Raw genomic sequence first — 17019 nt, forward strand, 5'->3', positions numbered from 1 at the left:
TTGACTGATGATCATTTGTGAACCTTGATCCTAGCCCGGCCAGCTAAAGTCAATGTGACGCATGTTTGTTACGCTTGATAAACAGCAATTTGGAGCTGGCGCAGAAGGTAACGAAAGAAGAGCAGGAGGAGGCGGAGGAGCGAAGGCTATTGAAGCACAATGCCGTTCTCAGCGGCAGCTCACCTTTGACTGCGAGACTCTAATGCGCCTGCCATGACTAAGTGCATCTTGGGCTTGGGCAGATTTGGGCGCTTGGATTACTTTTACTGCGACTACGACTGCGATTGCGAGTGTGGCTCCAGCTGTGGCCGTGGCTACTGTTTAAGCCGTTAAGGATACAAATTGCAATTTTTATCAGCGTGAAATTGTTAATTTTTTAGCGGCTTTGCTTAGTCAGTTTACTGCAATTGAAGATGGCAAATTGTATTCGCAATTGAAGATGATTTAAAACGTTGAGGTTGGTAAAATACATTTTTTAATACAAGCCTAAAACTACATACAGTGAATTTTTATTAACGAAACAGGGCCATATTGATTTAAATATTCACATATAGAAATACTCGAACTCTGGTCTGGACACGGGCTTAGAGAGGTAAATCAAGCGTATTTGGTGTAAGCGCCAGCCACGTGGTGTAAACTTCTTTCGTTTCGGTGGCGGCACTTCCAGAGGCGCCGGCGCCTTTTTTGGAATGGGACAATGAGGCGGATTTGGCGGCATTATGTGCGGCTTGGCCAAACTAAGGATACGAGCCGTGGGGCGCGCCTTGAGCGCGGACGGCCGCACTGGAAAACGCAAAGTGGCCCAGAATTCGTCCTCTATATCGTCATTGGGAAAACAACAGGGTACGAAGGGTGGGGGAAATGGTCGACCTTTGTCATGGTGTGGAGGCTTGCCCCATACAATAACCGGAGAATAGGCGTAGAATGGACGCTGGTAAACATGCTTTGGTGTCATTTTACGCTCAAGTGGCTTGGACAACTTCTCCATGCTCTCTTCCAAAGAGTCCATATCCATTTTGCGTTTTTCACGGCCACAGGGCAAGTATTTTTCCAGGCAAGGAATAGGCACTTCGACCTGCGGAGGTTCCTTTGGCATTGCTTTTTGCAAAGCCCACTCAAAGAATTTTTTCCACTCCTTTTTTTTCATAGGTCCCGCCTTCTGCCAACGTGTAAGTTCGCGCTGCTCCCTCGGTATGCACCGCTTTATGGGTTGAGCATTGCGTTCGCACCACTCAACCCATGAAGGCACAGGTTTGTCCTCTTCCTCAACTAACTTCTTCTCTTCCGCTTCGCCATCTTCATTGGTAAAGCTCATTTTGACAAATCAGAGTTTTCAATTGTATAATAATGAATGACTAGAGCTTGAAACTTTGAACTTCAGATTTAAAAATAATTTTTTTTTTTTTTTTCGCCTGTGAGCAGATGTTTTTTTCTAGAGGCTTATAGAAAGAATGAAAAGGTTTGATACTTAGCTAGCCAGTTACACAACGCATGCTTTAAAAAAGTTTAAAAACACTGACATTTTGCTGGCTCTCGGCCGGCTATATTGAATTTTCTAATGACACGCCTTTCGTCATCTACTTGGGTTGTTGCTTTAAGGAACATGCATCCACAACTCGTGCATCTCTTGACCTTTTGCAACCGATATGACTGACTCGAATGCACAACTCAAAATGTTGAAGGCCAGACAACCTACAATATAATTTAATATCTACTTGGGCTCATCCATACAAATATTAAATAAGTCACCTAATGCAACAAATTGAAAACCAACACACATCCCACAACCAACAGTAGCTAAAAAAGAAATGCCAAAAAAGAAATTACAACATGAATAAAAGAAACCTCTCAATGGAATCTGCTTTACAATTAAATACACTCTGTGCAAAAACGTTGTGTTCTTTCAAAAAGCATCGCTATCGAAGATGTGTATAAAGACTTCCGAATATTGTTTCTTTCTTTCCTTCCAGTTAAGGATCTTATCACGTTATATCCCGTAAATACTTTAAATACATTTTGAATAAAATATACTAAATTTTTGTAGAATATTATTGACTCTGTGAATTTCAACGTTTAATTTTGACAAATGACTGCTAATGTGCCGTGATCCATTGAACAACGATTTGCTGGAGGTATGAACGCATCCTTATATAGTTCATTCATCCACCAAATCGTAGTACACTGGTTTACCCGTTGGGCAACCACAGTATTTACATAAACACCCTACTTGTAAGCCAGCACCTACTATCAAATCAGGAAAGGAGAGAGCTAGATCGGCCAGGACACGGGGATTTGGCTGAGAAAGGAAATCCAGGCGCATGAGATGATCCTTCCATTGCTTCGCAGACATCTTCTTGCGCTTGGGTATTTTCTCATCCTTATTCGCCGGCAACGGACAGTGAAGTTTGGGTGGATACGTACGCGGTCTGGCCAGTTCAACAACTTTTTTCGAAGGCTTGGCTTTAAGTGCTTGTGGGGAAATTTTAAAACGCAAATTTGACCAGAAATTTATTTTTAGTTCTTCGTGCTGAAAACAGCACGGCACTTTGGGCTTCTCCGTGGGCCGTCCACGCTCTGGTTTCGGTGGTGGCCGATAGGGGAGCTGCGGCCGATACGGATGCTCCCTTTTGGGTGGCGGCAAATACTTTTCCCGTTTGTATTTCGGCTGACTCAAGATTTCAATTTTTTCTTTGAGTTCTCTTTTTCTATCCCTCTCGGCTTGCAATTCGGATGCAACACAAATAAAAACCAAAGGCGAAATCGGAATCGATCGATCCGGTTTCAAATTGGGCGTCGGTTCCGGTGCAGATCGTGACTTTCGTTTGGGTCGCTGCTGCAGTGGACACGCATTTACCTTGGCCCATTTGTGAAAATCAATCCACTGTTGTCGATCCATTGGTCCAGGCTTTTGCCAACGTGTCGGTGGTTGTGGCAATTGGGGCACTGAGAATTTTATTTTGGGCTTCGCATTACGTTCCACCCACTTCTCCCAACTGGCCATATTACACAACAAATTTAGTGTGTCGTAGTGTGCCGAAAAAACTAATTTTTATTTTAATAAAATCGACAATTTTAAACAAATTTAGAAGGTCTGTACATTCGAACTATTTTAAAACTCGTTTGCATTTTGTTAAAAATACTGAAAAAGCCAGTTGGGAGGGATCTTAACGTGATGAAATATTTTTAGTTACTTAAAGCATTTAACGCACGGATGGCTATATTTCTAAATAGAATGCGGGTAAGAATAGAACCAAGTATTAAAACCTGTATTGAATGCAATCCATTTCAATAAATCCATCCCCACGGATGGAAACTGAAGGAATTTAAGTCTGTATGGAAATTATTCTTCATCTTTGAACCTATGACAACTGATTATTTGGTTTTTTTTTCCGGAAGAAAGCCAGTAACAGCAGCTACTCTACTGATAATCGATAAATGCTAATTATATCCTTAATTCTTAAAAGGGCAGTTTCTTTTTAGTTCTTGGCGAGTTGCTCTCTAGTACTTCTCTTTACAGCTCCAGAAACTCGAAAAGAACAGCTGCCTCTTCGTATCGAGGGTTGTATCATTAAGCAAATGTAGCGTAAAATTGCTTTTGTTTCCGCCGCCAGGGCCAGTCAATGGCATATGTGGTGTCAATTTCACACATGTTATGAACACTCTGCGGTCGAGTACGAGCTACGGCCGCACTCAGATTGATGACTTTGAACTTGGCGAGTTTGTCCTTAGAGGGACAGTTCCGGCAGCAGGCAAACAAACCGGAAATGCTTAAGGGGTTCAAGAAAAAACCTTAGGCATTATTAAAATTCTTTAAGCAACAAGACTGGCTACTACCACGAAAGCAAAAGCAATTCAATCCAAGCTAGAAAAGCAGACAAAATCGTGGTATGACCAGGTTAGAAACTGGCGACAACAAATCATGACAACGGTAACCAACAAACAACGAACGACAACAACAACAAGAACAACAATGACGACGGCGACGTTGGCGACATGAAGGCAATGTTGTTGCATTCTGCTAGCGGCGGCGGCGGCGGCGGCGATGCACATCATCAAATGCAACACGCGGCAGCATGGATGATAATGAAGATGGGCGACAATGCCAACGGGCCAGAAGACGACAAAAACAACAACAAATACAACGACGACGACGATGACGACGACGACAACGTTAGAAAGGTACTCGCACAATCACAAGGCAAAAAGTGCGATCAATTGCAATGCGCACCGAATTTCAATTGGGCATCGACCGACCAGAGACCAGAGACCGAAGACCGAAGACCAAGAAGCAACGGTCAAAGCTTCAGTAATGGATGGCCATGGCATTCGGGAAATACTTACAGCTGCTATTGATGATAAAACAGCACCAAGTTCGAGTACGAGTACGAGTACTACCAGTACCAGTGCCAGACCAGTTCGGGCAGCGATCACTCGACAAGCCGTTGGACAATCGACCACAAAAGGAATTGGGTTATGACCTCGAATGCGTGTCGCCAACATGGGTTTGCGATGCTCCTCCGATGCAGTGCGTCGTGATTGAGCCGTTTACATTGTGCTTAAATGTGGGCGAATAGCATACGGGACGAGGATCAAATATTTATAAATTTCAGCTGCTTATTTTTACATAAAAATGCTATCTATGGTGACCAAAAAATCAAACATGAATAACATTGGCCACATCCACGTTATGTTATTGCGATGGTTCCAAAATGCTTATGAAATTGTGCAACTATTCGTTGGAAAGGGAGATAAACCGAATATCAATTTTATATCTTCTAAGTGTTGGCAAGATCAAGATGGCTGCTGGCATAAATTTAAAAATTATATCTTCTACGACTTCAATTTATTGACTCAGTCACTTTACAAACTGTTTAGGCATTTTTTGCTGGATTTTAAAGCCTCAACCAATCGACTTTAATGAATGTTTCGCTTAAGACCAATTTTAGAAAATTAACTAATCATTATACAAACGGCATTGCTTCACAAATTCAGCGGATCGGCAAAATTCTCGAATTTAAATTAAATATACTCGCATATTCACAGCACAGCAATTCCAAAAGCAAATTCTTCTGAATTCACAATTCATTTACGCTTGAATGTTATTCATTTACTTTTTTGTGCATGACTCTCTGTTGGAATACTTCAAATATAAATATGATTAACCAATTTAAGTCAAAACCACTTTAATTATAAAGTTTTAAATCAAATAGACAAGTGGCGACTGCGACTGCCAATCTGATCCGTGATCCATCTACACACACTCACTGGTGTTCGTAGAAACGAGTCTGCCAGTTTGTGCTGGGTGCTGGCCGGGCACGTACTCGCTCTGGGCGCTATGGGGGCCAATAAGGTGTAAATTTATGCGCCAGCGCCAGTTAAGAAAATCAACAACAATAAAACTACAACAACAATTGTGAACAACCATTAGCAAACGAGCCTATGCAATTTATTGTTAATTCTTATAAAAGCTCAGCAAAACGCACATTTTTCGTATGCCTTGTGATTGGCATTTGAGAAGTTTTTTTGGCTCTTGTCTTTCTATACCCTTGTGAAGGGTCTTATAACTTTGTCATGTAATGTGTAACGCATAGGAGAAGACATCTCGGCCCTGTTAAGTATATATATTCCGTCTGTCTCTCAACTTTACATACATATGTCGCAATCGGCAGGATGCGCCTACCATATCATATATCTGTCGCAAAATAAAAACGTTGATATTGCAAGTTTAACATATAATTACAGCTTATCAATATGGAAACAATATATATCTTATCTAGCGTAGGAACGGTCGGCCAAAAGTTTAACGCTGGTGTCTTTTAAACTGACCGGGCTTAGTTCTTTTAAGAAAAACTATTTTGATTTTCAAGACATTTAAACCAAACTCGGTTAACTAGTTTCACCGTATGCGGTATGCCTACAAGGGTATATAATATTCGGTTTGTCGACCATAAACGGTTTTTAGTTGTTTTTATTTATTTTTCTTCACATGCAATCGAAGCGCATTTTGTAATTATTTGTAAGCTGTGTGAATTTTTGTGGCCAATCAGCGTTTTTGTTCGCAGTTTTGATTTGCTGCCAAGATTTCAACGTAATTGTATCTCATGGCTAACGTGTATTCTATGAGATACATTTTTTTCTTTTCGATATTTCTGTTGCTTTTGTACTTTAAATTGTTGTTGTTGATATTATTGTTGCTGTTGTCATGTTCTTTGGGAGTTTTGCACCTTGTTTACAACTGTTTCTTTAATTATTTATATGTATCACAAGCAGCACTGACAAAGTGGACAAGGATCTATGATAAATCTAATGAATAATGAATACGGGCTGTGTCACATTTTTCGAATGGGCGGCGCCTCAATAGTATCTGCTGTTTTGCTAATTGACTGTTTGGGAAAGTATCTTTCACAATCAAATCGTAAGCTGTTGGCACGCGTCCGTTTGCTTGAAAACGAAATGCTTTATAAGAAAAACCATTAAAAAATTGTTAGCTCGGCTTTATTACACAATACCAGCATTAAAATGGAATTGCAATTTGAATGCCTCGCGCGTTACTACCACTAGCTGCCAACTACTTGGCAATCTACCTAAGTAACCGGCCGGATGATTTGTGGACTACCTCCTGTATTGTAAAATTAACCCACATTTCAAGCAACGTTGCCGGAAAAATGGAGAAAAAATGGTTTACAACCTCAGAAACAGCAAATAGCGCAAAAATGCAGCGGAGAGGCGAGAAACATTAAAAAATCCTGCCGCATAAAATTAACTGTGGTAAAATGTGCCATAGACAGTGGAAAACGAAACACTGATGAATCCGTTGTTATGTACTGCATCAAGTGCTTGGCAATGGAATGCAGTTAAGTAAAACATGCTTGTAAAGCAAATACTTTAACTTTTAAGTAGTATCTAGTGCGTGAGGCACGCTTAATTGGATGAACTCGTGGATAGGGTTGGGCAAAAACTGGAGGAAGTGGTATAATTTTATAAATACAGTTGGAATGAAAATACTTAATTTAAGAAAATGCCACTTCCATTATAATTTGCCCCTGACATATCTAGCAATTTAACAATTTCGATATATTTAAACTTTGTAACTTTTTCAATTATTCAAAATAAGTTTGAATTTTCTACGATATCATGTTATTAAATAATTAAAAGTTTTTCCAATAATTATTCGTAAAATTAAATTTTAGAATAGAACTACTACTGATTTTTTTTAATTTTCTCGATTTGCATGACCTGGATTAAAAATCAAATAAGCTTTCATATATAAGTAAATCAAAAACCTTACTGTGGGTAGATACTCAAATTGTGAACGATCATTTATTGTTGATAGTTTTTTGAATTTTATGTTGTGATTGACTCGGACAAGGAAATTTTATGTATTCAAAATTGTTCGTATAGATTTACGAGAAATTCGTTAATGTCGCCTATTATGACAGTTTCTCATGATGGCTCATAATAAACAGTACATAAATGTCTAGAAAAAAGTTACGAAATCAAAAAAGAAACTGCAAATGTAGCTACAATTTATGTAGCCACAGCACGTGAAGCCATTGATTAAATTAGATGTTTCCATTTGCCAAGCCCTGCAGAGCCGCAAGCAAAAACCAAAGAAATGGCATATAAAAAATATTTATGAGCACCTCGTTTTTTGTGGCATTTTAATGCATAAGCCAAGCAAACAAGTAACAGCCAAATCAATAGGCCGAAAAACACAAACGGCCAACAACTGTGCGACTGACTAACTGGCTGGCTGGCTGGCTGACTGACAAGCGAGCTCCATTGGGGAACATAATCAACTGGCAGCAACAATTTCCAGGCAACGAGTGATATTAAATTGGGTTGCGTACGTGTAGAGCAAATGCTTAACAAAAACGGTGGCCAATACAAATGACAACGTTATCAACGACAGCCAGTAACAAAGGTAAAAAAAGACAGCCACAAGTAAAAATGTTACAGTTACGCCTACTCGACTAGTAAATACCCAGCACTCAGTTGAAAAAATTATTTAATTATTTTGAGCGACCTTTAGACTAATTTCATAGAAGCTTTTGCATTGATAATAAGTTTCAACTGGAGCCCAGCATTAGCAAAATACATGCACTTGAATAAAAGACAGAGCCTAGACAGAAAATTAAAAAAAAAAACCATCCCGGGCAAAAAACACATACGTATAGAAATAAATATGTGCCTCGAAAAGCTTCTTAAACTTTTGGCCGTCTATTTTTTTACTGGTCAATTTTTGACGTAGCTAATTTTCGAGCTATTATCACGGCTTCGCCTAAACATAAATAAAATATTCTTTACTTGCAGAGCTACGAAATATGTGAATTGTGTATGGTATATGAAATCGAAAATACTGCCCATACCAAATTTGTTATGTTTGCATATACATTTGCCCAACTAGTATATTATACATTTATACCCACATTGTTTGAATACGGGGTATGTCAATGATTACGATAGGCAAAATTAGTTGCGTTTGCTCCAGCTATTCCGTGAATCGAATTGGAAACCCATCTGTGAGGCAGTTAGCCAGGCAAATAGTTAGGCGATCGGGCAAATGGCCAAGCTAGCAGACAGGTTACATTCGGCATGCTGCTGCTCTTGTTGTTGTTGTTGTTGTCCAGCAAATTTGGCTTTAACAACGGGTCGAATCAGTTGACGTTGCACTTGTCGCGATTGAACATCAGTTTGTTTTCTTCTCTTTTTTTTTTTTGTTGCGCCGTGTTGCCTACTTTTCAACGTCTCTTGTCCATTCGATTTGTTAATTGTTAAACAAATTTGAAATTAAGCAACAGTTTTTCGAATGCAAATCGAATGCATGCGTCGTTTTAGGCTGGCCAGCTAGCTGCAATCATGGATTTATGTTGCTGCTGCTGTTGCACATCCCACATATAATTTGCAACTCATAACAACAAACAGGCCAAGTTGTTTAGGCCAGCTTGTTAAGCTGGTAGACCACATTCTGCGTTGCACATGCTGTCTCGCTCTGTGCACCTCAGCAATCGCTTGTTATTGCCAAATAGTTTGAATTATTAACTATAAAGTGATTGGAATATGTTAAGAATTTGAGCATATGATGCAACATATGCAGGCCGCAAATCCACGAAGGCGTCGAACTCAGCACTTTGACTTGGATTTTGCTGCTCATTGGAAAAAGGTGGGGCATCACGCCTCGTCAGGTTAACAAGGGAATACTTTCCTATGAATTGAACCCATTGAAAATGCCTTAAAAGGGTATAATGCTTTTGTGCAAAAGTATGTAACAGGCTGAATGAAGTAAATATATGGGGTCATCATCAATAGATGAATCGATTTGGCCACGTCCGTTTATCCGACTATAAGAGCTAAAGATTGAACATTTTGAACGTAGGCCCTCGTGTGTGCCCGCGCACATCAATTTTGTCTCACATAATACATATTTATATGCAATCGATAAAAGTCGATATTAAAAATTTGTCTTGCAGGCATATTGAGTAGATTTTAAGAGCTAGATTTGCCAATTTTGACATACATATGATATCTTTAAATTGTAACTCATGGTACTTACTCGTCGATTCTGTTTGGGACATCGCTGTCGGACTATCGCCATCCACTACCAAAGCCTCATTATCGGAATCGTCGTCAAGTTGTAGCTGCTGATGCTGTTGCTGCTGTGCTTGTTTCTGCACACGCATCGCACCGGGCACATAAGTCTCTTGGCCGATTTGGTTATTGCTATCAGTGCCAGCGCTGGATGAGGAGGAGGCAATGGCTACGTCAATGGACATCTCGTCCACCTCTTGTTTGACGCGCTTGGCAGCTGAGCTGCATCGGTCTCCATCTTCTTCATTTGCCGGAATCGTAATGCCGCCCATATTAGCCTCCTAAGACAAATATAATAAAAATGTGTTTAATTTCTGATGTAGCAATAAAAACAATTAGCATTTTTATGAGCAACGGAAATAAGATAACGAATATCGTCTCGTTGTCTATTCGTTTCGGTGCGACCCACCCTAACCAACTGGTCCAAAAAATGTTACACTTATAATTTATGCCAGTCCCCGATCTTGTTTTTGTTGTTCTTCATGTTGTTCTTTCTTTTGTGTAGCATTAAAATAATTCATGCCAAACTGAGACTTGAGTTATTGCTTAGTGCAGTCGGGTTGGTCAGCTCCTGAGTAGGACGCTATACAATTTTTGGCCTTACTTAAAATGGGGACGGGAATGTTTTACCCACTGGGGAGATGACTAAAAAAGCCATGCTTCAGGGCGTAACACGGCGCTGGGGTAAATGTAAAAAAAATTAGCATAAAATTTGCACAGATTTCGATAGCAATTATCTTGATAGGCAGCACAGTAGCAGCTTTTACTGTGAATATGTAATGTAACTCGTATGATCCAGCTCCGCCCGGGCAAAGTTGCCACTTGCACTTGAGCATATTGATTTATTGCAGCTCAGTTTAATATTAAAGCTTCGAAAACTTTATTTAGCTTAGATAATGAAACCCAATTTTACATATTCGGTAACAAAAACTTCCATATAATTTTAGTTTTTATTGACGATCATTAATCGTCATTACAAATGGACTATAGAGTGTCAAATATTTGGCTTAGGAAGTACAGTAGGCCTTCGCTCATGAGAGTCAATACAAAGCCTCGATAAATTCTTAGAATTGTAGACAAAGTGCTAGCGAACTGAACTTTTAATCATGCTAATAATTTTGTATTTAGTTGATCAACTTAAATTGTCTTCCTTTAGGCCGCAAGTCAGTTGAAAACATCAGGTTTTGAAGCAGACGAGTTTTTCGAAATATGCCCGATTTTTAGTGGGTTGCATTGAGCGAGAGAATACTGTATACTAAGTTAAGATCTTTATTTAAGAAGGGAGTGCAGAATTGTTTTAGTTTTTACTATTTTTTAGTTTTACTATTTTTTACCAATGACAGCAGAAATGCATTTAACAATCTTCTAATTTCCCTTTTCCACGCGGTTTCATAAGCAGGCCATCGAAATTTTAAGCCAACCCACTTAAACCAATGAAGCATATTGTAGTACCCCCTAACAAGGCCGCATTTACGAGCAAGAAACCGTTAAAAACTTAATAAATATCATTGACATGAATGTGCTGCAATCAGTTTCAAACGCATCGCTTAGCTTCGCTCGATGGCCAATGTTAGCTAACCTTTAACTTGAACTAACTACAAGAATTTGAAACTTGAACTTCCAATTGACAACCAGACTATGTAGATGCACAAAAAGAAGAAGCAGTCCACAAGAACCAGAAAAAAGATGGCTGCGTGCCATTAAAATACTTATATGCCGTCTGTATATTGTGGTGGTATTTGAACTTGAGTGCAGGCCGCCCCCCTCTCAGGCAAAGAAGCACGGAGACCGTAAGTAGGAGAGGCAGAGACCTACGAGTAGAACTAACCAAAAACGGAGAGAAATGAAAAGACAAAGAGGCAACAGACCATAATCAGTGTTCCATTGAACGCACAAAATCATTTAGCGAAACCAAAACGAAAAGAGCCGACCAGCACCCCACAAGCCTACTAAAGACTCCAAGGCACAAGGCACTTGAAACTGTTTTCCAAGACTTGGACAGAAAGCCCAAGTTGGTTATAGCAAAGTGTTTGCTTTATACATATGTATATATGTATGTATATGTATTTGTATTTATATGTATATGGATGTAGGGAACACAACACTTGGATGAATGAATATAGGCAGCCGGAGCAGCACCAGATCCACTACGAATATGCCCAAAGCTGGCAGCAAGTTCAAAGCACGCTACGTAACAGACCAAGACAAGTTGAGTCTTGTAGCAAATTGAATTGTCGTTGTTGCTGCTGCTGATGCTGTTGTTGTTGTGGTTGTTGTTGTTGTTGCATGAATCACGTGACCATGACCACCATGCAGTGCCCAAGTAAGAACAACAAAAGAGCCAGAGCCAGAGCCAGACTCAAAGCTGTCTCACTTACCCCCCCGCCTCTGTTGTGGCTGTATATGGTCGAGTCGCAATTTGAACTTCACTTAAAAGATCATTTACTTTCATTGAGACTGCGGAACCTGTCGCCGCGTGTAACAAGTGTAAACTTGGTCTAATAACTGGCCATTAACAGCCAGTCGGATCATGCGTAAAAGTGCAATGCAGCAAAGAGATTTATGGATCAGATAAAAACTGCTTTTGGCCGGAAGTCTTTAGTTTTACGCATCTCGATTTGCATATCTCTTTCTCTTTTAATTAAACAATTAGTGGCTGTCCTTTTTGGGCACTCACTCACCTTATTTGGCTTGCGTCGCTTACGTTCACTCGCAGTTGCAGCTGGCGTTGATGTTCTCGCTGTTGCTGTCGTGATAGGTGAGGAGGAGGAGGATATATCTTCTTTTACCTGCTGTTTGACTTCCTGGCGATCTGTTAAACAAATAAAACAAAGTTAATTACATTTTGGTGCATAAACATATCAAATAATTGTAAATATTTAAGAAATGTGCCTTAGTCTTTACCCCATATTCCTTTTTATTTCTTTATTTATTCCATGAAATATTTAAAATCAGTCTCTTACATGTAAGACATTCGTACTCAGTTAAATAAAAGCTTATTAAAGGGATTCGACTCAGGTTAAGGTCAATATTTACAACCTTACTATAAAGGCAGTGATTAACCCCACTTTTCGAATGATTCCTTAAAAATTGAACTTCACTTAAAAGTTTTAATAATTAACATTACACTAACAGCCATGTCCGCCTGTCTATTTGCCTGTTGCTATGCGATCTTGTCGCTCAATTTTAAAGCTAACGTCATGAATCTTTGCATAGGTCTGGCTTTCTGCAGGCAGTAAAGATATCCTTACCTTATTATTTTTATTAATAATCTAAGATATCCTTACTTTATTTTTTAATTAATAGTCTATCTATCTAGCTTTACCTATGGATATTTAAATATCCACGCCCAACTTACATTTCATTTCAATTTCCTCATCATCCAAAAGCAATGAGACGACTTCTTTGGGCTTGAGTGTATCGGGCTTGAAATTGCCGCCACTTATAACCATACGTTGTATCTGTAGAAAATATAAATAAAAAAAATATATTACTAATATGAAAAAGTATGCCGAAAATATTGAAAGAGCAGTGCCGCAGGAAATGAAATGAAACACGTAGAAGTGAGTAGCGCCTGGGGCTTCGCATAGATTTACTTAGCTTCCGTTCTGGCGGCCTAAGCACTTTAGTATGATAATCAAGAGTTCGGCAATTAAACTAATAAATGCAAAGAACTCAACAACAAATATGTACCATGAATGGTTTTTATTTTTTTTTTAAGAGAACTGAAAGGCGTAACCAAAATGTCGCCTAACCAATTGTATAATTAATTTCCGGTATCGGTTTACCCGTGTCTTTATAACTGCCCCAACAATGCGCATCTCGTACAAGTGTTTCATGTGTGCGCCTCGAGTTTCACTTAGCATTTTGAATGAGGCGCAACAATGCGACATGCAACTTCAAGTCAGGCAGGGGTAAGTCCGCGCACGTGCCTAATATATGGCCAAAGAAAGCAGAAACTCCAAGCGACGTGTTTTTGTTCAGTTTGCTGAATAGAGTTTTGCGGTTTCCTGGGCCCGAGTGGGTTTCTTACCTCGCTCTTTTCCCGTGCCCGCTGTAGAATTCGCTCCTCGATGGTGCCCTTACAGATGAGTCGATAGACTGTCACCTGTTTGGTTTGGCCCAGGCGATGCGCTCGATCCATGGCCTGTTGGTCAACGGTGGGATTCCAATCTGAATCGTAGAAGATAACCTACAACGAGAAAGAGATAGAACACTATTAGGTCTCTAAGTGTATTGTTTAAGTTTAATTAAATAAAAACCAAAATAAGTAAGTCTGCCCGTTGAGAGTAAACACCGCTTTCTAAACGTATTCATTTTTTTCTCATTTTAATTTTCTACTGGAATTTTTACAGGAGTAAAATATGTATGTAAGAAAACCTACATACCTACATATAAACGCTGGTTCGGGTTAAATGAATATGCAAATGAGAAATCCGACATGCACATCCTTTCGCTATCCTTTTGATATGTCGCATTTGCCAGCCCTGCATATTAATTGCTGGTACGACTATTCAATAATCCATTTGTCGGGCTACGAATTATATTCCTTTCCTGTTTTCGACTATTTCGGCTATCTATTATTGAGCAGCGACTACCCTTTTTATTTGGGACGTGTGCAGAGTGCAAGTGTGCAGCACTTCTTGAAGGGTTCAAGGGCTGCTTCTGGATTGCCACATCCGGCACTGATGAAACTAATTATATCGAACTGAATTTAGAACACGTGTAGTGTGCTCTTAAATTTCTAATTTTTCCCTTTCCAAAATCCATTTCCGTTTGATATTGTCTGGATTCCATTTGAATGGAGGTGAAAAAAAAAACAACAGCAGAATTTTGTTGGTGCCATTTAATTTAATCTATGTTTATATAGGAATATATGCATATGTTTGTATAATAGTTATGCATTATTGTAATTCATTGTAACCTTAATTTGTCATGGTCTAAGTGTAAATAATTAACATCACCTTCCATATTCAAAACCGTATCATTTGCTAAATGTTTGAAGCACCTTAGACTATTTATTGACACATCTTGAACTAACAGTTAGACAGTTGTCATTTAGCAGTTGACAGGTGCCCGTAGACGTTATTCATCAGGGGCTAGATCAATAATATTGGCGTGCAATGAAGCTACAAAACTTCATCATTTTGATCATTGCGCAATTAGTCATGGGTTTTAATGACAATTTTACTGAGAAGGAACTATGGATCGAGCAGAAATTGGATCATTTCGATGAGAACGAGACGCGCACATGGCAAATGGCAAGTTAATAAAGTGTTTATAGCATTTACATTCTATTAGTAAATTAACATTTAATTTGTTTATTTATTTCAGCGTTATTCGGAAAGTGATACTTTTTATAAGCCTGGTGGTCCCATCCTTATCAATGTGAATGGTGAATGGCCTTTAGCAGTAAAAAGCGAATTGTGTGGCATGTTCTACGAATTGGTTGAAAAGTTCAATGCCTATGCGTTTCAAACCGAACATCGTTACTACGGCAAAAGTCATCCAGTACAGTGAGTAGTAATACGGAATGCACAACGAGTGTAATTTAAATCAACTAATCCAACAGAAATTTAACCACTGAAAACCTGCAATATTTGACGATGAAGCAAGCCCTAGCTGATCTGGCCCATTTCGTTAGGCACCAAAAATCCTCTGTTCCTGGACTAGCCAACTCTAAGGTCATCATTCTCGGCTGCTCGTACGCAGGAAGCATAGTAACCTATTTTCGGAAGGATTATCCTGAATTAATTGACGGCGGTTGGTCATCTTGCGCGGGGCTCTACTACAGATTGGACTATTCCGGTTTGGTTTATACATTCGTACAGTTGATTTGATACTGAAGCCTTTCTTTTACACCTAGATGCCTTAGTAAGCGTTGGTAAATCAATTCGCAAGATCGGTGGAGATGTATGTTACGATCAAGTTAACCATTTCACCAAAGCTTACCTCAAACATAAGAAAGCAAACGATGAAACTTATACATTGCTTCAGCAACTTAACTTAACTGTCGAATATAACAACATGGATGAGACAATAGCAACTCATGTGCAGCATCGCAAGTGAGACTTATCAAAAAATGTATTTTTCCGAAAGTCTGTATATTAATATTAACACTTCATTCAGCATATCCATGTTCCAAAAAATATGCAGCAATATAACTGCGGTTGATAGCAATGACATTGTCGAATTCGGTTTAGTCTTACAGCATCTCAGGTCAAAAATACCAGAAGTGGGTAACAAGGATGACATTGAATTTTCGGAGGACCATTCAAGTAAATATACTTTCTTATATGACTAACGATTGAATTTAGTTAGATACTCATTTCAGCCCGTCAATATTTTTATCAAACTTGCAATGAGTTCGGTAACTTCCAAAGCACAAGCTCCCAACATCAACCTTTCGGTAACAGAAAGCCTTTTTCCTCCTTAATTGCCCAGTGTAAAAAGGAGTTTGGTCCTAAATTCACCATTGACTATATAAATAAAAAAGTTGATGAAATCAACGCACTATATGGAGGTACTCAGCCCAATGTTGATCACATTTATTTCACAAAAGCCGAAGATGATCCCTGGAGATGGGCTGGCATAGTTGACGAATGCGCGACTGTTATACCAGGTATAAATTGATTAAAATATTTAATTCCACTTTATAATATTCACGTGAATTCTACACAGGCATTGCTCACTGCCATGATTTGCGAGCTCGCAGTCCTAATGATCCTCCCGCTCTTGCAGCTGCCAAGCAAAAAGGCTTCGAGCTAATTGAGAGCTGGATAAATGGCGGGGGTACCACTCGCGAAACACTAACAAAATGTTAATTTTTATATTGTGCAATTGACCAAAAAAGAGGATTTTTAAAATAAAAATCACATGTAGAATGTCAAATGCTGAACCTGACGTAACGAAAAACTTTCCTTATTAAAGCTGTATATTAGGTAACCCAAGCATAAATCAAAAACTTAATTAATACATTTATATGGAACTCATTATTCAGTCAATTTAATAACATGATTCTTTGTTTAAGTCCTGGGCAAGGGTTGAGTTGTTATTTTATATTGCCCATTGGGCATAAAAGGCAGTAAAGTGCCTACATTCTTTTCCAATTTAGTGTGAGAATTTTATTTGAAATGAGTTCGTGTAAACGAGAAAAAAATCGATTGGGATCAACCGTATATAATCTACTTAAAATCGATATAAAACACAAAATAGGGCTTCTTGATAAGCATTATCAGCTTGTCGAACTGACTGCAAATACTTTGAGTGAGTCGTTCAAATAAAATTCGCTCGACTTCAATTGCTTTAAAAATGGCTCGACTTGAAGAACTGATAAAGCACTGCATGGCACTGGGCTCCACAAAGTTGTAGGCCACCAAGTTGAAACGAATGCGTTAGTATTATTTACAACTTTTAGTGCGATTTGTTTTA

The 17019-nt window shown here is 39.0% G+C and overlaps 4 protein-coding genes across 5 annotated transcripts in view; 1 reads left to right on the plus strand and 3 right to left on the minus strand.

Annotated features, from left to right (window-relative positions):
• The window catches only part of Ino80 (chromatin-remodeling ATPase INO80), a 45257-nt gene that overhangs the window by 10877 nt on the left and 17361 nt on the right, over positions 1 to 17019 (minus strand). For both annotated transcript variants that reach the window (XM_032439479.2, XM_002054559.4), the window contains exons 10-13: positions 13622 to 13780; positions 12947 to 13049; positions 12270 to 12400; positions 9554 to 9869 (exon numbers count right to left, since the gene is read on the minus strand). In XM_032439479.2, the coding sequence (XP_032295370.1) occupies positions 9554 to 9869; positions 12270 to 12400; positions 12947 to 13049; positions 13622 to 13780 (709 nt within the window). The remainder of the gene's footprint in view (positions 1 to 9553; positions 9870 to 12269; positions 12401 to 12946; positions 13050 to 13621; positions 13781 to 17019) is intronic.
• LOC26530806 (uncharacterized) lies at positions 453 to 1432 on the minus strand. Its single transcript, XM_015172341.3, has one exon. The coding sequence runs from the start codon at positions 1313 to 1315 to the stop codon at positions 545 to 547; it is 771 nt and encodes a 256-aa protein (XP_015027827.1). The 5' UTR covers positions 1316 to 1432; the 3' UTR covers positions 453 to 544.
• LOC26531733 (uncharacterized) lies at positions 2036 to 3004 on the minus strand. The gene has a single exon (XM_015172444.3). It carries the CDS (start codon positions 2999 to 3001, stop codon positions 2156 to 2158), a length of 846 nt encoding a protein of 281 aa, XP_015027930.1. The 5' UTR covers positions 3002 to 3004; the 3' UTR covers positions 2036 to 2155.
• Positions 14645 to 16491, plus strand: LOC26530564 (putative serine protease K12H4.7). The gene is made up of 7 exons (XM_015172321.3): positions 14645 to 14849; positions 14923 to 15104; positions 15161 to 15396; positions 15455 to 15653; positions 15718 to 15866; positions 15923 to 16210; positions 16270 to 16491. The coding sequence occupies exons 1-7, from the start codon at positions 14712 to 14714 to the stop codon at positions 16410 to 16412; spliced, it is 1335 nt and encodes a 444-aa protein (XP_015027807.1). The 5' UTR covers positions 14645 to 14711; the 3' UTR covers positions 16413 to 16491.

This window comes from Drosophila virilis, chromosome 2 (assembly GCF_030788295.1).
Source record: "Drosophila virilis strain 15010-1051.87 chromosome 2, Dvir_AGI_RSII-ME, whole genome shotgun sequence".
Lineage (NCBI taxonomy): Eukaryota > Metazoa > Arthropoda > Insecta > Diptera > Drosophilidae > Drosophila > Drosophila virilis.